This window comes from Octopus sinensis, linkage group LG14 (genome assembly GCF_006345805.1).
Source record: "Octopus sinensis linkage group LG14, ASM634580v1, whole genome shotgun sequence".
Taxonomy (NCBI): Eukaryota; Metazoa; Mollusca; class Cephalopoda; order Octopoda; family Octopodidae; genus Octopus; species Octopus sinensis.
Window position 1 is genome coordinate 18881770 of NC_043010.1, and position 23667 is coordinate 18905436.

The following is a 23667-nucleotide window of genomic DNA, read 5'->3' on the forward strand; positions in this document are numbered from 1 at the left end:
GCATGTAAATCATCATCAACATCATTTAACATCCAATTTCCATGCTGGCATGGGTTGGACGCTTTAACTGGAGCTGGCCAGCTGCATCGGACTCCAGTCATGTTTTGACATGGTTTCTAGGGTTGGATGTCAAAACCTTTTGGACAGAAAAGGTCAAAGGCTGTCCATGGGATTTGAACCCACATCTCCTGTAAACATGACAGATGTTCTACCGTTGAACCAAAGAAATCCTTTGAATGTCTATCCATTTCAGAAACTTTATTCTTACCAATGAGAATGGTGTTGACATTCTATAACTTAAGCAAGGAACAACTCCACTTCCTTCAATTTATGATGTCATTTCCTTGGCAACACCCAATGCTTTTATTTATATTCCTATACAGCAAGTTATTTAGAGCAAAGAACAAAAGAAGGTGAAAGTAATCCTTCATAGCATCGTAAAAACAGTGCTGTCTCCCTTGATTGCTCATCCAGGCAAGAATGTTAGTTAACTCGCAACATAGCGAGTGATTGTCTCTGATGCTAAAAACACTTGTAAAAATCAAATTCTATCTTTTAATTTCACCAATCATTGCTTTAAGGGAGGAGATTCACAACAGCAGGCTCCATTCTGCAGCCCACAATAATTTTACAATGGATTCTTTATGACAAACGAAAGCATTTCACCGTAACAACACCACCTACATTACCAGCCAAACTAAAGACTAGAGATGGAAATAAAACAAACATGTAAATGAAATGATACAAAACAAAAGTAGAAAAAAAAAATAAAACCAAAAATCCAACAAATTTCTCCCAAAAATTTAATTGAAATAATTTTTTACATCCGAAGGGAGATGAGAGGAGGGGACAGAGTAGGGGTTAGATGGAGAAGATACACCGCCAGAAATACATACACATATATATATAAATGCAAATACACATGTGTATACATACACACATCTACATATAAACACATAAGTGTGTGTATATATATATATATATATATATATATTAACATACACACACTCACATAGATCTATGTAAATACACAAGTATCTATGATTATATGTATACATATATATATTTATGAATCTGTATATAAGATTAACAATGAAAGCTCTGTTAACAGCAACAAAACACACACCCACACAATATACCCTAGCCACTAACGAACAATAGTCACCAATTGATGAACTTTGGAGACAACAGTTCAAATTCTTTAATTTGGTGAAGAGGAATTTAACACTGCCATGCACTCGTGCACCTTGATGTCCACATTTGGCAAAAATATGGCAACAGAATCACAGTGACCAACCACTTCATTTGATGACCAAATGTTCATGCTACTACACCAAACATTAGGGTCTAATAAGGGAATATAGAAAATAATTCTTGAGAAAGAATTATTTTGAACAGTTGTGTCTCGTCTCCAATGGTTAACACTTTAACATTCAGATTACTCTGGCAACTGTAATCCTTATTTATCCACACCATTTGGAATTAATCCTGGATTATCTTGTAACTTTAAGATTTTGATGTGAGTAAGGTTGGTGTGAAAGGTCAGCCTTGGCCAGAATGAACATAAAACAGGTAGGATATTTTGACCGAATATGGCCCTTTTAAATGCTAAAGGGTTAAAAGTGAAGCTGTTCGCTACAGACACAAACATATACATATGAATGTCATATATGTATATGTGTGTGTGTGTATGCAGGAATAAACTAATTGATGATAGTGATAACTTATGTAAGAAGACTATATTGACACCAGTGTATGACTAGTACAATATTTTATTGGCCCCAGAAGAATGAGAAACTAAGTCATTCCTGGAAGGATTTGCCCACACGAAGGACACACCAAAGTACAATGTGGCACATTGACCATCTAACATCAACTTTGCCATTCTGACTTCCTATTGAGAATAACCAAGATAAGAATATTGATTTCTAAGATCGGCACAAAATAACAAATGTAGCAGAAGGATTTATACAATTAAACTGATGGAAGTCCCTGATTCATGCTTCATTTTAGTGAAGTCTAGAGGAAGGAAAAATTAGGATGGCCATGGTAGGATTTAAAATCAGAAGGAAAAGAATTCTAAATACAGCAAGGAATTTTCTTGAATAGTCTAACAATTCTGCCATTCTACTGCATTAACAATATTTATATACATACATATATATATATATACACATATATATGAATTTATATAAATAAGGATAATTTAAAATATTTTAAATTAACAATCTTATCCTTATTTATATAAATTTAAATTTATTTTGTCACTGTATTTACTGCAGTGATGTTTTAACCATATCACACATGGAATTAAACGGCAGGCATTTTGAACAAGTCATGATGCATATGTGCATATATATGTATGTATACGTTCGTATATGTAAGTATTCGTATGTTGCATTCATATATATATATATGTATTTATGTTTCTTTCTGTGTGTATTCCACTGACGAGGCAAGGCATTCCTAAATGCAAAGTCAGAAATATGGGATCTGGAATTATCCAGTCATTTTTTTACTAGTTTCATCTTGTCTCTTTGTTTTCTCTCCGTGTTGCTATATGGACACTTAAGGTGGTTTTAGAGTCAGATCTTGGCTGCTATTTTCAGCACGGTGGTATCTCGTAGATACCCTAATTTATAATTATATGTATATATATATATATACACACACACATAATTATGTATACATATACACACACACATAAACATATACATACATATATATATACATATGCATATATATATATATAATATATATATATATATATATATATATATATATATACACACATATACATATATGACAAGCATACATACACACATACAAGCCTCCATTCTAGCATTACAACAATCTTAATAAACCTAACTTTCATTTTGCTAACATTGATCGTATGGCTCTCAGGTTTGGGTGTGTGTGTGTGTGTGTGAGTGTAGAGGGAGTTGGAGGAATGTTTCCAGCATTTGGAAAGAAAATTTTGGTTGAATGTTTGTCAGCAAACAGTAAGTCTTTGCACTTGTCCAGTGAACACAGGTATTGATTATTTAACAAATTGCACTTTCTCCTCAATGCCACAAAACCTTCATATATATGTATGTATATAAATATACATACATACATCTCAGCCCCACACGCACACGTCAAAGTCACTAGCCCTCATCTACATACTCTCTTATACACACGCACGCGCACTTTCATTTTTGGATCACCACTACTTTATTATCTCCCCTTCTTCCTAGCTCTCCTGTGTGACCCCTCTGTCCGGCATTCGCCTTGATAGATCGCTAGCAACTACACATTCTTTATTTTCTCTCCTTGTTTCTTTCTGTGGAAGAGCGTAGGCTCAAAATGTTAAAGACTTTTTCACTTCCTGAGCATTAAACCAATACATCTGTTTGTTGTCTACACTACCCATTATCGTCTTTTGTTTTTTTGTGATTTCTCCCTATACACACACACACGTCCACATGAAATACATAGTTTACATCCTTGGTTTCAAAGGATGGTATAAGCAACAACCATACTTCTTTATGTTCAAAGTTAAAGTGAACCACTCTCCACTACTCTGTTCTTTTTGGAAGCTTAGAGAAGAAATGTATGAATACCTTGGAACATTTGTGATAGACAATTAACCTAGATTACGTAATCACAGGCTCTGCCACCCAGAGAAATTGCATATCCTGAATCAGTCAACCGTATTCCTTGACCAGAAATTCAGAGCGATTTCTGTCACAAACGGACATTTAATCCTAAATCCTTTTCAACAGTCAAATCCAGAAAATAATGCCAGGAAAATCTCCTGAAGTTAACTCCCTTGACAACTGTAATCTAATCTCAAACAATTTGCAGACTTTATATTCTGTTGCACGTTTATATTCCAGTGATTCTTACCAGAAGTCTGCAACAATTTTGATCATGTGATCTGGCTGATCTAATGAGAACGAAGCTCACCAACAACCTATAACGAGCTGCCTTACAAGCCTAAAGTGGTGACTGCTTCACTTACAGCAGACATCTAAACAATTAGACATAGAACTTTGATGGTTATGAAAAGCCAAACAATGGCTGTGTAACTCAATGAAACAGTGATGCCAACCTCTGGCAGCTGCAGCAGACATGCCTTAAGAAACTGGAAGCCAAAAGCATCCTTCTTGGCATACTATCTGCCATATATTTGGGGTAAGTTGCCCCTTTAGGTTAGCTAAAGGCATTATGAATGTGTTCAATTCCAACAAACAGAAACAGGTGTATATGTGTCTATATACATGTTAAATAATAACCTTATGAAACTTGGTGTCAAGTCAATCTATTGTAGAGTTAGTTACCTCTTTTAGATTCAATTTGGGAAAGGCAAAATTTTTTAGAAAATGGTAAAGAACGAATACGTGTATGTGTGTGTGTGAGTTATTTAGTGAGTGACAAGTTCAAAAGAAGCTATGTCCAGCCACTAAGAATAAAATATTGAAAGAGGAGTCTCAGGGTGAATATAATTGTTTATTTCAACAAAATACGTATTTTGTTTTGCCTATGACTCATCAGGGGCAATAAGCAAAATAGAATATATATTTTGTTGGAACCAACAATTATGGATTATATATATATATATATATTAGAGGAAAAAGTACAACAAAAGCTAAGGCAGGAAGAGTATTTCAAGTCATTTAGAATATATAATTAGGGTAACGTGAATTTGAAGTCCTTACAGCTGTTTCTGGGATAACCCAAGTGATAGGCTAGCATGTCTGTACACTGGGTATTCTGTCAGAGATAAGGTGAGAATGTATGAAAGTTCTAGACAGAAATTCACAGTTTATAAGTAATAAAATAGAAGAATAAAGAGTTGAAGTAGATACAAGAATACAGATAGGAGAATAAACTTCACAGCACATCTCCACATCTTCTGCAAAACTTTATTCTCCTGTCTGTATTCTTGTATCTGCTTTTACTCTTTATTCTTCTATTTTATTCCTTATAAACTGTGAATTTCCCTGTCTAGAACTTTCTGATGATAGAATACCCAGTGCACAGACATGCTAGCCTATCACTTGGGATATCCCAGAAACAGCTGTAAGGACATCAAATTCACGTTACCCTAATAAAACATTCTAAATGACATGAGATACTCTTCCTGCCTTAGCTTTTGTTATCCTTTTTCCTCTAATATTATATATACCTGCTAATTCAGAAGCCTGATATGGCTCCCTAGTTCCAGCCTCAGCTGTGAACTTGGAACCTAACAGATGACCAATTTTAGCACTAAGCATACCTGTTTGTTTAGACCTCCAGGGAACTAAACCCCACATATTCTTTATATGTGTATATGTATATATATATATATATATATATATATATATATATATACTGGTCTCCCTATGTGTGAGTGTGTGTGTGTGTGTGTTTCTAACCAACAGGCCTTCATATATGCACAAATACATACATTCTCTCACTCTCTCTTCCTCTCTCTCTCGCAGACTCTGACACACAGACAGCATAGGAAGACTGCTAAAAGTAAAAAGAAAAGATTTTTCAGCATTATTTCGAGGTGATTGGTAAGCAGTATTGAGAAATGTTACATTTACAGAAGACGGCAGGTGTGGGAGTGGGGTGTGGGGTGGGGGCAATCATGTGGGACTCGGACACGCGTTATATGTACATTTGCATATTTGTGTGTGTATGCAATTGAGTGAATGTGTTTGCCTGTAAGTATAGTTTGTGGCAATGTTATCTGATAGAATCTCCCATATTCATAAGTTCCAGCAGACATCCCATGGCACCGAAATAACCCTGCAAGTAGAGAAAGAGAGATAAACTGAATACAGGTGTAAACACAAACACGCAAACACACACTGTCACACACATGTGCATAGGTTTATACAGGAACACACACAAAATCGGCACTTTGTTGGTTACTACGCTAAGTTTTCCAGTTAATCTGATCAACGGAACAACCAGCGAGTGAAATTAACATACAAGTGGCTGAGTATTCCACAGATGCATACTCTTAACATAGTTCTCAGGGAGATTCACAGAATGTGACAGGGCTGGCCCTTTCAATTACAAGTACAACGTGTTTTTGCCAGTTGAGTGGACTGGAGCAATGTGAAATAAAGTGCCTTGCTCAAGGGTGCAATGTGTTGCCAGGTATCGAATTCCCGACCTTGCAGCCGTGAACCAAACACCCAAACCACTAAGCCATGTGTGCCTTCACACACACACATACAACATTCTCACTTGCAAACATATGGACACACACAAATACATATTGCCTCTCATACACACACACACACACGCCCAAATACAGATGCGCACACACAAATAGATACACAAGCACAAATACACACACACACAAATACAGACACACACATGCGCAAATACAGACACACACACATACACATATATAGACAGACACATACAACTACAAACACATACACACAAATACAGACACACACACAAACACACCCGAATACAAGTTCTGTTACATTCCTCTCACACATACACATACTTACAGATACGTGTGCTTATTTACAGGCACGTATGAGAGAGAGAGAGAGAAAGAGAGAGAAGGGGAGGGTAGTGTGAGAAGGAGTAGAAGCAAATAATTACCTCATGCTCTAGAAATAACGCCTTGAGGGAACCTCCAGACCAATACTCCATAGCATATGCCAGCAGTTTCATAGATATTGTGTTTACTCGGAGGAAGTTACCCACAAATACAACACGTTCCATTTTCTGAAATGCAACAGAGCAGACACATTGATAATATATATATATACACATATACATACATACACATAAATACATACATATATGTACACACACACACATATATGCATGTGTGTGTGTGAACTTTTGTGATCTTTTACCTTTTACTTGTTTCAGTCATTGGGTTGTGGCCATGCTGGGGCACCACCTTAACCACAGTACTTGTTTTCGTAAGCCTGGTACTTATTCTATTGGTCTCTTTCGACAATCTGCTAAGTTATAGGGACAAACCATCACCAATTGTCAAGAGGTGGTGGTGAGGGACAAACACATACACACGACAGGCTTCTTTCAGTTTCCATTTGTGATATCCACACACAAAAGTTTGTTGGTGTGAGGCTATAGTAGAAGACACTTGCCCAAGGTGTCACACAGTGGGACTGAACCTGGAACCATGTGGTTGAGAAGCAAACTTCTTACCACACAGCCACGCTTGTGCCTATATCCATATATATAATGGGAGGGATGAGGCTCAATTACGAATGGAGTCAGAGGAGTGTCGCAGTGAGAGATGCCATGTCTTGGGCATTTTTACAAAGGTGATGGAATGCAGCCCATCAAAGTCTTTATACAGATTATTTTTTCCAATGAGAGAGAGAGAGAGAGAGGAGAATAGGTGGGTGAGTGGGGTGAGAATAATCAATGATTATTCAACTGGTATTTTACTTCATCATCATCATCATCGTTTAACGTCCGCTTTCCATGCTAGCATGGGTTGGACGATTTGACTGAGGACTGGTGAACCAGATGGCTGCACCATGTTCCAATCTTGATTTGGCAGAGTTTCTACAGCTGGATGCCCTTCCTAATGCCAACCACTCTGAGAGTGTAGTGGGTGCTTTTACGTGCCAATGGTGATGTGGTGGAGAAAGAGTGAAGCCGTAAAAGTGAAGAGACAGGCTTGGAAAGACTGGAAGGAAAAGCAGGGCAGTAGAGAAGGATAAGGGGGTTGCTTGAAGGGAAGCTAAACCAAAATGAGAAGTGGAATGTGAAAGGTTTGTTAATGTTCTACGATGTAAGGATCAAAGATGTGAGATCGTTCTGGATTGTAAAGCAGTGCACACGAGAAGGTTGTGACATTGTGCGTGAGAAGTGTAGAGGGATGGATAATGGGAGAGTTGTAACCATGCATATATATCTCAGGTCGTTTCTCATTGAGCAGATCTGTAACCAGACATTCCAGTCATGACCATCTTGTCTTTCTGTACACCTACAACTACTTTATTCAATGTATGCTTCCTTTTTCAAGACAGCTGGATGGTATCTAAAGGAGATTTGGCTGCTATTTCTAGCAAATCAAGTGACAACATAGGAGCTGTTACTGCAGCTTGTATGTTCTTGAGATAGCTATACAGAAAACCTCGTGATTCCAACATTTTAATAATTAAGAAAATAAAGTATAGTGGAACATATTTAAAAGGCTTACCTCTGTAACTGCACACATCCTTGCTATGGACCCAATGTTGTTGGTGATGGTCACTAAGGTTGCTTTGGCTAAGTCATGCCGTGAAGCAATGTCGCGCCGCTCCTTCAGGTTCATATGACCAAAACTTGAAGAAAGAGAAAGAAAACAGAGAAGTTGGTGGAGAGGGGGAGGTGACACAGGTTCACACACACACAACTAGATATATTTCTTTACTGCCCACAAGGGGCTACGCACAGAGGGGACAAACAAAGACTGGCAAACGGATTAAGTCGATTATATTGACCCCAGTGCTTAACTGGTACTTATTTAATCGACCCCGAAAGGATGAAAGGCAAAGTCGACCTGGGTGGAATTTGAACTCAGAACGTAACGGCAGACGAAATACAACTACGCATTTTGCCCGGCGTGCTAACGTTTCTGCCAGCTCGCCATCCATCCATTTGCACTGCTCTTTATTCCTGGGAGGGGTGTGGGGGTATCAGGTCCTCAGTCCCCTCCTCCTCTTTAGGGTCCTATCAGAAGCAATCATCATTAAACTGATTGATTCCTAAGCATAACCAATACAAACAATATTGGCTTCAAATTTTGGCACAAGGCCAGCAATTTCGGGGGAGGTGGAGGATGCAGTCAATTACATCGACCCCCAGTGCTCAACTGGTACTTCTGTTATTGACCCTGAAATGAGAAAAAAGCAGAGTCAACCTTGGCGGAATTTGAACTTAGAGTGTAAAGACGGATGAAATACTGCTGAGCATTTCTGCCCAGCATGCGACCGATTCTGCCGGCTGACTGCCTTTCTGAGACTATGGATATCATTCAACCATTTTGCTCTTTGTCTACCCTAGGGCTCTCCTGTTAACTGGCAGCCATCATAAACTAAATTCTTGATTTACAAACTATTGAAATATAGGTACCAGCAGGTCACATCTCTGACGGGCCAAAATGCAATATATCCACCCATCCAAAACATCACAACTATTTTATCACTCCTGTCAGCATCTTGAATTACTCCAACAACACCTCATCTCCAAACTGGCAGGACCATAGCTCACCTCTCCACCACACACACAACTCACCACTCCATCTTCACCACCAACGCCATCATGCCTCCCCCCCATTCATTCTACCTTCTACTCACCTGCTGGCCACTGCATCTCCAGACAGACAAAACTTGGTGTAATCACCACCATAAATGTCTTTTACCAGTCTGTCTACCTTGGTGCTGTCTCCTTGTGAGGCCATCTGTATTGCTTCTTCAAATGTTTCGCAGCCTGTTAGTAAACAGCAAAGACCCAGGAAGGTACCGCCACCTAAACTGTACGAGGGCACAGCAGACAAAAGAAGACAAGTTGTAAAAACAAAAAAAACATAATGGGACAACAAATGGTACATTAGTTTATATTGCTCAACACCTCAGTTTACCTTGAAAGATCAGACTCATTATCAAAAGCCTTCCAGTCATGACCATCCCATCTTTTTGCATATAAAGAACAACATTGTCCAGTATAGCCTTTTTAACCCTATAGAATTCAGATTATTCTGTTAAATATAATCCTTATATATTCACGTTGTTTTGAATTAATTGGGTATTATCTCTTAGTTTTGAGATGATGCGACTGTTTATTTTTAGAATGACATTGCAGGCTAAGTGTGAGAGACCTGATCTAGTCAGTTTGAACACAAAACAGGCAGAATATACCTAGGCTGGATATAGCCAGTTTGAATGCTAAAGGGTTAAGCTGGTAATGTGATATTTAAGGAAAATTTGGCTGCTATTTCTAACAGTACAAGGGTCAATTTGCTCGACTTGAAGTCAAGGCAGTGCCCCAGCATGGCCACAGTTTAATGATGGATACAAGTAAAAGAATAAGAGAAAAACCATTTAAGAATCTTCAGAAACAAAAAAAAAAAATGCCAAATGAAGGACAGTAAAACTGTTTGTTTGGAAAACTTAGTCTGATTAGAAAATGAAAGAAACCTTCCCTTGAGAGACACACAGACACTGGTCAGGGGCCGTGTTTAGTGATTAGGGTTCCCAACAAACACAGGTACATCTGTGAAGTTGTTTGACAATTAAATACCTCACTTAACACTGAGTGGGTTACTAGGTCACTGAGTTGCTGCATTCAAAAGGATCCCATCTTCAACTAGAACAGTACTTTCCAACCCCATTTTGAAGAGGGGCCTTAGACTCCTTCCATTCTGATTTTACTCTACTAGACCTCCAGCTGTGGAGGTCTGAGTAGAGTAAAATATTATATATTCTTTTAATTTTTTTACTTGTTTCAGTCATTTGACTGCGGCCATGCTGCAGCACCACCTTTAGTTGAACAAATTGACCCCAGGACTTATTCTTTGTAAGCTTTGTACTTATTCTAATGGTCTCTTTTGCTGAACTGCTAAATTACAGGAACGTAAACACATCAACATCAGTTGTCAAGCAATGATGGGACACACACAAACACACATTATAAATATATATATATATAATGTGTTTGTGTGTGATCACATGTCTTCCCTTCATTTGGACTTTCCTCTATTACTGAAGAAGAGCTTTACTCGAAACGTTAAATCCTCTTTTCTTTCCTGAGCGTCTGATAATACATTACTTATACCACATCCTTGTGTTGCTGTTTTTCCATGTTAAATATATATATATATATATATACACACACACACACATACATACATGTAAAAAGCACTATCCAAATGTGATCCATGCTAGGCCCACCTAACTGGCTCCTGTGCTGGTGGTATATAAAAAGCACCCACTACACTCTCGGAGTGGTTAGCGTTAAGAAGGGCATCCAGCTGTAGAAACACTCCCAGACCAGATTGGAACCTGGTGCAGCCACTGGCTTTCCAGACCTCAGTCAAACTGTCCAACCCATGCCAGCATGGAAAATGGACGTTTAACGATGATGATGATGATGACATATACATGACAGGCTTCTTTCAGTTTCCATCAACCAAATCCACTCACAAGGCTTGGTCAAGCTGAGGCTATAGTAGAAGACACATGCCCAAGGTGCCACACAGAAGGACTGATCCTGGAACCATGTGGTTGGTAAGCAAGCTTCTTACCACACAGCCACTCCTGTATTTCTATAATTAAATATTATGAGGAATTGTATTAAAAAAATTAAATTATTTTGTGTATTATAAAAAGTATAACCAGTTTATTGTACGTAAATTTTAACAACAAAATTTTATATGGACCCCGGTTGAGAACCATTGGTCTAGAATGTTCAAACGGTCCATCAAACGGACAGACAACAAACTCTCTTTGCTAGAAACTGTAGGAAAAGTTCAGGGTGTGTGTGGGGACTTCATAAATGTTGGTGGAATCAGGTGAGGCAAAGGGTGTAAACTTGGAAAGGGTCTCAAACATTTTGCTTCAGGAATTTTATTCCTCTTCACTGCAAAAATCCTACCATGACCACTACCAGTCTAAAGTAAATGTAAATGCAAAGAGAGAAAATACTCAGGGATATGCTCTGCATTAAAACCAAACAGTAAAATCAGCATTAACACAATATAGTGGAACAAGAAACATTAAGTAAATTAAATTAGATTTTTACTGGTGAAGGGTGAAATAATCATTTGCTTAACGAACAATTCTGGTTAAGAAAGGCAGAGGAAACAACTCCTGGATTTAATTCGTTAAAATTTATTGAATCACTTCTCCAAGAATGCTAAAAATGAGCTTAGTGTAGAAGAGGCAGAAATACAAAGAGAGAGAGGGGGAGAGGGGAGAGAGAGAGTGTATTAAAAACAATGTTGCAAATGAGGAGTTCAAATTCAGTGCAAAGCTGGAGAAGGTAAAAGGCCATTACGGTTCATCTTGCCAAGACCAGGTTTCCTTATTACGTCCCAGGTTTTGTGATTATATCCATCATGGACATTGAAATCACCAAGGAGGAGGATCTTACCTGCGTTTAGAACCAAAGTTATGACCGAGCTAAGAACTCAATAGAAAACTACTAGAAATTCACTGTTGCAATAAAGAAAGGGAGCAAAAACAGAAAGGACAGTTCCAAAATGGTTGCATGATAAAGGCACTGAAAAGTGCACGAGTCCCTAAAAAAAACCATGAGTTTGCTCTAGTAGGTTGCTTAACCCAACACAAACACACACACTGTCATCTCACCCAGGTTTCTGACAGTGCAACAATGTCAATATTATATTAAGCAAACCCTTTCACTCTTTTGCCAGTTCATTTTCCATGGTAACACTTGACACTTCCTAATCAACAAGTCTCCTGACATTCCAGGTTGCCACCTTTAATCTGTATTTCATGCCTGTTTCTTCTGCTGTTGTGAACAGGTCATCTGCAGCTTGCTAACCAGCTTGATGGTCAAATGAGCATTTGTTTAGGTCATCTTTTCCATGTCAGGTCACTCTCGAAAGCTACTGGTAACATGTAACCCAGTACAACCTATTGCATGGTCGGGTCATCAGTGTTAAACCAGCAAACTGAACAAGCCCTTGCTTAGGGGAGAGGATGATGTGACACGGTTTTCATCTGCTACTAATATATTTCTGTGATTTTTAACACTGTATACTCTATAAGGATGATTATCACGGTTAGGTCTCCAATGATGTATCTGCTTTAAGTATGATATACAGACTGCCATTTTAATCTAATACTGTTTCTGTTGCACATAATGAATTTTTATTCACCTTGCCAACTAATTGCAACATCAGTGACTTTTCAATTATTGTTTTACTGTATCAGTAACAGTAGATTTTGTTGCATAACATGCAGTTGTCAGAGAATCCTTGCTTCTGAGGAAACCCAAAGAGACAAAAATGGAGAACTTAGCAATGCCACTCCCATTGTCGGATGATTTTCATCTGCTTCTGATACATTTTTGTGTTTTTTAACACTGTATGGTTATAGAGATGCTATCTCAAGACAAATAATAATCATCATCATCGTTTAACGTCCGTTTTCCATGCTAGCATGGGTTGGACGGTTCAACTGGGGTCTGGGAAGCCAGGAGGTTGCACCAGGCTCCACTCTGATCTGGCAGTGTTTCTACAGCTGGATGCCCTTCCTAACGCCAACTACTCCTTGAGTGTAGTGGGTGCTTTTTACGTGTCGCCAGCAGAGGTGCCAGGGGAGGCTGGCAGTGGCCACAATCAGTTGGTGCTTTTTATGGGCCACCTGCATGGAAGCCAGTCAAGGCGGCGCTGGCATCGGTCACGTTTAGATGGTGCTTTTTACGTGAAACCGGCACAGGTATCACAACTACAATTTCCATTTGATTTTTATTTTGATGTTGGTGTTCTAAATTAAGCTTACAATGACGTGTCCACTTTAAGTATGATAAATTGCTATATGTACATATAATGTTAGTCAGATAAATGTGATTGAACAAAAGAGTTAAAATGGGCTGAGACAAAAAGAAAAAAAAGATATATGGATCATCAGATGCATTAACTTGGACAAGTAATGTGTATTGTTGACAAAGAAGTGTCAGGAGATCTGTGTGAACAGACACTTTGGAAGAGGAAGACCAAAGAAGTTATGGGCAGAAGTGTCGAAAGCCAAACTCAGGAGGTTTGCTAAATCTCCCAAAAGAAATGAGAAAGGAATGTAAGAAATGTTAAGAGGCTGTGTTGGAGAGGATTCATCTAACCCATGATAGCATGGAAAAGTGGGTGGGAAAAGGATGATGAAAAACTACACCCCCACACACATACATATATACATACGGGTATAATGTGTATACTTAAGATTTTATGATAAGAAACTATGCGTGACTCTAGAGCCATTTGTGTGGAATCTGGTCTGACCACTTAGATAAATGACAAGACACAAGACATTGATTTGATGTTTATAGTGACAAAAATATCAACACACACACACACAAATATTTGCCATAACTCTTTTAGCATTTTATTTAGGTTTTTTAAGAAAATCATTTTTACTTCATGACAAATTTCAATTAGTTAAATGAATGTCTGTTGGAGAGAGAGAGAGAGAGAGAGAGAGAGAGAGAGGGGGAGGAGAGAGGGGGGTGAGAGAGAGAGAGGAGGGGGAGGAGAGAGGGGGAGGGGGAGGAGAGAGGGGGGTGAGAGAGAGAGAGAGGGGATGTGCAAGTGTGTGTACATGTGTGTGTTGGCATAAAACTTGTATTAAGTAGCAGTTCTATGCCAAAACCGAGAATGGTCTAATCAGGGTTAGTTGAACCATTAAAGTGGTTCCATTAAAATATTGATTTAATTTAAATAAAACAACAGAAACGAAATCAAATATTCCGTCTTATTCTTTGAGAGCAACCTATCTGATAGTCTTCTGGTCTCAAGTAGGTTGGTATCATCATAAAACCAGAGAGGGGTGGGTGGCCTCAGGCGGACTTGGTATGCAGAAACCTTATATAGGTCTGTCAGCAGAAACCATTTACCCCGTTCTTGGGTGGTAGCCATATTTCGTTGACTAGTTCCACTTCCCTCTCTCAACTTAGGTCTTTATCTTGCAAGTTACTTGGCGACCCAGCTGGTGCTGGTGCCACATAAAAAGCAGCTGTACTGGCACCACATAAAAACATCCAGGTGAAAAAACATTGCCAAAACAGATGGCTGGAGCCAGCTCCTGTCAAACCATTGGTAGGGATATCATCATCATCATCATTGTTCGACCGTGATCGAGACAATGGAATTTACTATGTTATGCCAGACTTCACGGTCCATCATAGCATTACGGAGGTCCTGTTGCTGGATGCCTGTATCCCTGGAGATTACATCAGGGTAGGAGAGTGTGTGCCCTCTGGTATCGCGAGCAGATTGCTTCCAGAGGAGAATAGTAGAAATTACCTCGTTTTCAGCTCTACAACAATGTCCAACGAACTGGACTTTTCTACCATGCAAACCATGCATCTCCTGTTTGTCTTCATTTCTGATCTCTCTCTCTCTCACTCTCTTTCCCTGGCTGGGTAACCATGTACCTCCTCTACAACAAGACACCTGTTTATATCTCTCTGTCTCACTATAACCTTTCATCATCTGACACAATGCCCTCCAATACCTCCTCCCCTTTCAAAAGATTTTTTTTGCCTTGCAAGGTATTTGGTGACCCTGTCAGTGCAGGTGCCACTTAAAAAGCAACCAGTCCACATTGTAAAGTGGTTGGCATTTGGAAGGGCATCCAGTTGTAAAAACCTTGCCAAAACTGACTTCACCTATCTTTGTGCCACGTAAAAAGCACAAAGTCCACTCTGCTGAGTGGTTGGTGTTAGGAAGGGTATCCAGCTGTAAAAATCCTGCCAAAATAGTCACAGAAGTCTGGCACAGGCTTCTGCTTGGCCAGCTCCTGTCAAACCATTCCACCCATGCCAGCATGGAAGGCGGACGTTAAACGAGGATGATGAAACAATCATAACAAAGCAGGTTCTATGTAGTTGCTTGAACTTGTCAAAACAGTAACCAAATCCTTCTCCAGTCAGACCCTATTATCTAAAACAGTGGTTCTCAACCAGGGCCCGCATGGGCCTTTGGGGTCCATATGATATTTTGCTAAAATTCATCTGCAATAAATTAGTTATGCTTCTGAATTACATAAAATGTCTTAACAACCATTTTATACAATTTCTAATAATATTCAATTATAAGAATACCAGAGGAGGTTTTAGAACATCAAATGGCTATAGGGGTCCACTCAAGTAAAATAGAAATAGAGAGGGTCCATGGGTAAAAAAAAATGATTGAGAGTCACTGATCTAAAAAAAAGAATATTACATAAAGAAGAATAAAGAGGGTGTGGTTGGAATGCTTTCAATCATAGGTCTACTTACTGGATCAGGGATGACCCTGGGTTAAACAACAACCTTATCGCCCTACTCAAAAAGGAAGTAAAAAAAATGTAGAAATCTATCTCGAGTGAAAGAAGAGTACATACCTGGTCCCACTGACACGCTTGTAGTCATCAGGTGAACGAACAGCCAAAATGCTGACCCCAGATCCAATGTTTACGACCAAATATGGATATGGATCCCTAAAATCAAATGTGACCTTTTCACATTTCTCACAGTTGTCTGGATTTTTCCAGTAGTAGCATTCCGATTTGTTGTTGTTGCGGTCAATGTAATTAATACCCTTAATGAGGCAGTCGAGTTCGTCAAATTTGTGAAGTTTCAATTGAACATGCTGTGAGAAGAGAGAGAGACACGATGCGGTTACTGGATGTGTGTGTAGGCATATTCTTTTATTCTTTTACCTGTTTCAGTCATTTGACTGCGGCCATGCTGGAGCACCGCCTTTACTCGAGCAAATCGACCCCAGGACATATTCTTTGGAAGCCTAGTAGTTATTCAAGGCTTTGGTCGGCCCAAGGCTATAGTAGAAGACACTTGCCCAAGGTGTCACGCAGTAGAACTGAACCCGGAACCATGTAGTTGGTAAGCAAGCTTCTTACCACACAGCCACTCCTGCGCCTATGTATAATTTGTATATATGTCCAACCCATGCCAGCATGGACAACGGACATTAAAAGATGATGGCGTAAACATCCACACCCACATGAACCAACATCCTTCCCACATGCATGCAATCATAGTAACACATTGAAAGTTGTTGCAAATGATGATGATAATGAGGATGATGATGATGATGATGACACAAAAAAAAAGAGAATAAAAGACAAAACAAGACAACAAAGAACAAGAGAAGAATTTGAAACCTTACCTCTTTGAAATCTGACTCAAATTTAAAAGCGCCACCTCCAGTCGCACAAATTGCCTTTGCTAGTTTGGAGAAATTCTTAGAACGAGCCAGTTCAATGAACCGCATCATGTCATTGGTCGGGAATCGGATAAAATGGAGGCTGCCCCTTTTACCTCCAATGTGTTGGTCAGGCATCTCCAGGTGGACATCTCGAATGCCCGTCTGGCCATATGCAACATTGCCAGTCAAATATTTCCGTATTGTGCGCAGGGTCTCCAGCTGTTCCGTGTCACCTTGGTCCGACACATCTTTTGGCTCAAAGTAGACCAGCTTTGTTAGTGTCCCTCCAATATCCATGCCAAACCAAGGCATCGCTGTGAGACAGATGGAGAGAAGAGATAGACAGATGACAGGAAAAATAAAAAGGGACATATACATATAAAATTCTAACCAGCATGGAGAGGAAAAGATGGAGTGAAATCGAATATACTTCAGCACTGATGAAACAAGCCATCAGATGAACTTGGGAGATTTCAGGAAGCATGGAAGTTTCGAAGAATGTTGTGTCTCGACAGCTGACAACTGATGCGGGTAGTTTATTCCATGCTTCAGCAATTCTGAGAGTGAAAAATAGTTTCTGAAAGTCATGGGTGCTGTGTTGTTTTTTGAAAACATGTACACGAGTGTTTGTCATATGGAATTCAAAAAGGGGCCTAAGATTGTTGTTGGAAACATGGTGAATAATTTTGTTTATAATAAACTTTATTTTACATTTCTTGCCCACAATAGATTATGTCTGATCTTTAGCATACTGCTGTATGTCTTCTCAAATCCTGATCACAGGAAAAGTTGTTGATAAGAATTATCAACAACAACAAAACAGATGAATATGTACAGGTGTTGCAAAATAAGTTTTATAACCAATAAACATCAGTTTGGATGGCACTTTACTCAACCGAGTAAAATGTGTAAAATACGGCCTTGACTGTGATTACCAGCATGAACATCAGACTTCAAATAATAGTCAACCATTTAATGGTTTTAGTAAATTTATACAGAAAAAGGAAGAATTATACTGTCCAAGCATAAATAAAAGTCAACTTTATTATATTTAAATCCATTAAATATGTCAACTTCTGGTATGAATGTTTACACTTGGAATGTCTTTTTTCAACAAAAGAAATTCTAAAATATTCTGGAAACAGTTTACTCCTGTAATTTAAGCACCCTCTAAAGTTTATTATACTTTTTTGCGAAAAAAGTGCATAAATTACATGGGTTTTTACAGTCTTCAAATCATAGCCTAATTCAGCTTCTGTCTTCCCCTTCTCTTCTTTATTCCCTCTTAGAGTAATGGGAACTCTTTAGTTCTAAGAGTAACAAGGTGACCTCAGTAGTGCTGGTGCCACTGCACAGGGTAAAGTGGTCGGTGACAGAAAAGACATTCAAGCATAAAAGCCAAAACCAAGACATGGGAGTGAAACTGAGTAAAGATTGACTCAATATGTGACAGCCTCTCCAACCCAGAAAACTAAAGTAACGATGATGATATTAACATACACCAGACAGGAATAAATACTGGGGGTGATATCATGTGATCATGTGATTGACCAGATTATGGGACGTTGTTACACAAGACTGGTCACAATGTGCTTTGCATTGTTTTTTTTTTGGCTTTTGAATGAAGGCTAAGTGAGCAGGCCCACATTCCCCCTGATCAGAAGGGTAGGCCATTACAGGGTTACTCATGTTTGTTGGCTGAGTGTACTGGAGCAACATGAAATGGAGTGTTTTGCTCAAGAACACAATGTGCAGTCAGTCTGGGAATCAAAACAACAATCTCAGAATTGTGAGTACAACACACCTAACCCCTGAGCACAAACCTTCACACTGGAGTTAATATAATTGACTAAAACCATAAAAGTAGAACTCCAGATAGACAACAGTCTATTGGCTTTTATTGTTTAATTGATTAGTGAGGGAGGGCAGAGCAGCATCGCTGAAGGGCAGTGTCCTGGAAGGGCAATATCCTTGAAGAGTAGTGTCCCCGAACGGCAGCATCTCCAAACAGCAATGTCCCTGAAGAGCAGCGTCCTTGAAGGGCAGCATCTTCGAAGGGCAGCATTTTCAAAAAGCAGTGTCCCTAAAGGGTAGCATCCTTGAAGGGCAGTGTCCCTGAAGAGCAGCACCCTCAAAAAGCAGTGTCCCTGAAGAGCAATGTCCTCAAAGGGCAGTGTACCCAAAGGGCAATGTCCCTGAAGAGCAGTGTCCTCGAAGGGCAGCGTCCTTGAAAAGCAGTGTCCCCAAAGGGCTCCCTGAAGGGCAGTACCAATGAACTCAAGAAGGAAAGAATGGTGGAAGGCCTGGTCTAAATCCTTGCAGCAGAGTGAACTCTTGTTAAGCATGAACGAGTCAGAATAGAAACAGCTGGAACAAAACATTACAAACTTCTTGTCTGATGCCCTATCAATCTCACCAATCCATTTAAAAAAAAAAAATTTTTTATTGGTCCTGAAATTATGAAATGCAAAAATGAGCTCAAAAATGCAACATATGTTGGTTTCAAATTTTAGCACAAGGCCGCAATTTCGGGGAAGGGGTGGGGGTAGGTCACTTAAATCGACCCTAGAGTTCAACTGGTGCTTATTTTATCAACCCTGAAAGGATGAAAGGCTGTCGACCTTGATGGAATTTGAATTCAGAATGTAAAGACAGAAGAAGTGCCACTGAGCATTTTGCTCAGCATATAACAATTCCTGCCAGCTCATGGCCTGGAGCCAAAACAAAATATCACAAGCCATTTCGTCCTACCCACCAATGAGTTGGCCAATTCACTGCCAACAATACACAGAATAAAAGAAACAAAAATAAAAAAAAACGCAATAAAAAAGACAAAAATATAAAAAGAGAGAAACGGTACTTACGAGGTGTTCCATTGTGGCAACAATTTAATTCCTGGTTCATGGTATTTATTTCTTAAACACTGAGGTAGAATTGTCTTTTACAGATTGGAATTAGATCAAAATGTTTTCAACAAATCAATGTTATTGCTTGTGTGTGTGTGTGTGTATATGTGTGGATGCATGTGTGTGTGTGTGCATGGAGGTTTTCAGTGTGAATAGGTGTATACATGTGCTATATATGTGTTGAGTGTTGTTTATAAGAAATGAATCGTCTGTCTTTGTTTTAGAAACTTCCGTAGTTCCTTTGGAAGGTGGCTGCTTAGATTCTGTTTTAAGCAATCATTAGATCAACCATTTACTTATTCTAACTTTTGCAAATGATTATTAATATTATTAGAAACTGATTACAAATATGTTTAAAAAAAAAAAAGAAATCCCTAAAGTAAACAAAGACAAAGAAACTATATGCAGGAAATCCAGTAACAAGCAGGATAAGCAAACAGGGGACACACGCACAGCTTTAATTAAGCTGCTGTGTTTTAATTAATTAATTAGTTTAGCAGTCAGAGCAATGAGCTTTACTTTTGATTTTTCAGTGTGTTGTCTTGAAAAGATTTACTGATAGTTGTTCCCATTTATCAACGATTACAACAAAAAGATGATGACACTAATAATGATGATGATGATAATTGTTTTGGTTCTTTGATCTGTAAGTTTGGGTTGTCTTCAGGTGAGGTATGACTGTAAATGTATCCATCTAGAAAATAGATTGGGAAAAAAAAAAAGAAATTCGTTATCAGATTTTCTCAACAGTTGTTCTCGTTAAAAGCATGACAAGAATATCATGGAGTTTATTTGAAAGCATATCTTGCTAATTAGAATAATTAATTGTGTTAATCAGAACAAATCTTTAAAGAAAAGGGAGGAGAAAGAAGAGCAACTTTTAGTTTGTCTAAATAACCGTGATTGATTGTTGTAAGAAAATCTGTACGTGTATGTATATATTCATTTATGTACGTGTATGTATGTATATATGCATTTATGTATGTGTGTGTCTGTATTCACTTATGTGCAGTGTAATCAAAACAGGAGATTGGAAAATTTCTTGGTACTATTTATCCACCATTTTCCAATCTCCTGTTTTGATATTATAACTTTGCAGAAAATATTTCCTAGTATTTTCAACTCTTATGCATATTTCACACAAAAAGAATATCTACAAATAAATTTGGAAATACTGGAATTAGGATATTTGCTTCAAAAGGACACAGTTTGGATTTTAACCCTTCTATAGAATGTTGTGTGAGTGTGTGTGTGCATGCATGCATGCGTGTGGAGGCGCAATGGCCCAGCGGTTAGGGCAGTGGACTTGTGGTTGTAGGATCGTGGTTTCGATTCCCTGACTGGACGTTGTGAGTGTTTATTGAGTGAAAACACCTAAAAGCTCCATGAAACTCCAGCAGGGTGTAGTGACGAACCCTGCTGTACTCTTTCACCACAACTTTCTCTCACTCTTCCTTCCTGTTTCTGATGTACCTGTATTTCAAAGGTCCAGCCCTGTCACACTGAATCTCCCTAGAACTACGTTAAGGGTACATGTGTCTGTAGAGTGCTCAGCCACTTGCACATTAATTTCACAAGTAGGCTGTTCCATTGATCGCATCAACTGGAACCCTCGTTGTCATAACCGACGGAGCGCCATGATATATATATATATACCAAAAACAAATAGGGGGATAGTAAATAACATACAAGATAAACTCTTGACTTATTGAAAATTTTCCATTTCCAGAGAAGGCTGACTAATTGACTGTCAGCAATTGGAGCAGTCTCCAAATGAGAAAGATTGATAATCTCAAGAATAAAGGATTATCCAAAACTGATAAACCATTAAGGAGAAGACGATCTGATTGTCTGCAGACAAGAGAATAGCTGTGGACATGTGTTTCTGTCTTGATAGGTGTCATCAGCTTAGCAGTACGCCTAATTGTTTTCAGCAGACTAGACATAGACACATAAAAAAATACTAAAAACAAACACATTTATGGCCAAGGTGCATAACTGAAATTAAAATGGGCAAACAGAAATAGGTGAGTGGCCATTGGCATTTCACTTTTTCCTGCCCACTCACCCAGTCCAAACTTCTGTATCACCTGACTTATTCTCACCATCCCCAATATCCCTCAATGGCATGTCTCCACACATCTTCACCACCATCTCTCTCACTATTGCTCTCTTTGTCTTGCTCTCCCAACTGGAGTATCCATGTATCTACCCTACAGCAAGTCACCTATCCTGTCTCAATACTTACTCCCCCACACCCAGCTGAGGAGTTCTGTCCTGCAACTTGCTTGGTGATCGTGCTGGTGCCATGCAAAAGGTGCACAACACACTTTGGGAAATGGTCAGGCATCCAGTTGTAGAAACCATACTGAAATGTAGTTTCTGGCCATGCCACCTCCTGTCAAATCATTTGACCAAAACAAACATGGAAAAATGGATGTTAAATGATGATGATGAAGGGTCAACGTAAAATCCAGCTTTTTTCACAGAGATCCCATAGATTGAGGTTCTGAGCACACAGGTTTTATAGATTTCTGTTTTGTTTTGCAGCTGAGTATTTTGTTCTACTCAGTCTCTTTTTCCGGTTTTCCAAATGTTGTGGCTGTTGACCCTACTTCTGATTTCTTCATCTAAAGATACCAATGACATCACAGTAGAATGGCAAAAAAGGTGGGTGGGTGGTGACAAGAAAGACCCCAATAACCTCTGTGCAACCCAAACAAGCATGGAAAAATATGTTAAAACGATGAAGATAATGATGATGAAGGGAAAGGAACATGGAAGTGCTACGAAGGAAAGTTATTAAATGTTGAGAATCCGAGCGTGATTGTTGCCAGAGTGGTTAACTGGCTTCCGTGCCGGTGGCATGTAAGAGGCACCATTCGAGCGGGATCATTACCAACATCGCCTTACTGGCACCTGTGCTGTTGGCATGTGTAAAAAGATTTGAGCAAGATCGTTGCCAGTACCACCTGACTGGCCGTGCCGGTGGCACGTAAAAAGCACCCACTACACTCTCAGAGTGGTTGGTGTTAGGAAGGGCATCCAGCTGTAGAAACTCTGCCAGATCAAGACTGGAGCCTGGTGCAGCCATCTGGTTTGCCAGCCTTCAGTCAAACCGTCCAACCCATGCTAGCATGGAAAGCGGACGTTAAACGATGATGTATGAGAGAAAGGTCTTCTCAACATGTACCCATCAGTGAGAGGGATCAGCCATTCTATTATGCAACAACATAATAGATAAAGCAGTTAAGAATATGAAAGAAAAGCCCAAAAAAGCCTTTGGATCATCAGGAATTACTGCTGAGATGCTTAAAATATCAAGTGGTGGTGGACAGTCAACTGCATAGCCAATCAGTTTATGCAGGAAGATGTCCTAGCCAATGACCAGCACAGCAGTAGCATAGTCCACTGTTATAAGAGCAAAGGAGTGTCTCAGATAAAGATCATAACAGAGTATGGAAGTGATGGACCTTTAGGAGAATTATTTAGTTAAAATTAAACCATTGTATAAAGCATTTCTCCGTGATCTGGTGGTTATTGAGGAAGCTAGGAATAGGTGAATGACTTGTCCAAGCCACGAAGAGAGGTCTATCAATGAGTAAGGTGAGAGCGAGCAGGGGTTATCTCAGGGTTCAGTTTGTAGCCCTTGTAGTCCATCAGGCCACAAGAGAAAAGTTTAAGAGTGGATCATCATCATCATTTAATGTCCCTTGTCCATGCTGGCATGGGTTGGACAGTTTGACCAGGGCTGGCAACCATAAGTTTATGTATGCATCTGTATGTATGAGTATTCTTCACGTGTGTGCATGCATGTAAGTGTGTATGAGTGTGTATATATACTAT

At 39.1% G+C, this 23667-nt stretch overlaps 1 protein-coding gene across 3 annotated transcripts in view; it reads right to left on the bottom strand.

Annotated features, from left to right (window-relative positions):
* Window positions 1-327: 327 nt before the first annotated feature.
* The window catches only part of LOC115219256 (pantothenate kinase 3-like), a 36371-nt gene continuing 13031 nt past the window's right edge, over window positions 328-23667 (bottom strand). The window contains exons 1-8 of one of the 3 annotated variants that reach the window (XM_036508712.1): window positions 22287-22294; window positions 19780-19917; window positions 16877-17229; window positions 16092-16339; window positions 9327-9503; window positions 8189-8312; window positions 6604-6729; window positions 4366-5784 (exon numbers count right to left, since the gene is read on the bottom strand). In XM_036508712.1, the coding sequence (XP_036364605.1) occupies window positions 5722-5784; window positions 6604-6729; window positions 8189-8312; window positions 9327-9503; window positions 16092-16339; window positions 16877-17229; window positions 19780-19819 (1131 nt within the window). In that variant the 5' untranslated portion in view covers window positions 19820-19917; window positions 22287-22294 and the 3' untranslated portion in view covers window positions 4366-5721. Of the gene's footprint in view, window positions 698-4365; window positions 5785-6603; window positions 6730-8188; window positions 8313-9326; window positions 9504-16091; window positions 16340-16876; window positions 17230-19779; window positions 20516-22286; window positions 22295-23667 lie in introns of those variants that run through there. The other 2 variants (XM_036508713.1, XM_029789407.2) reach the window with 2 other exon arrangements.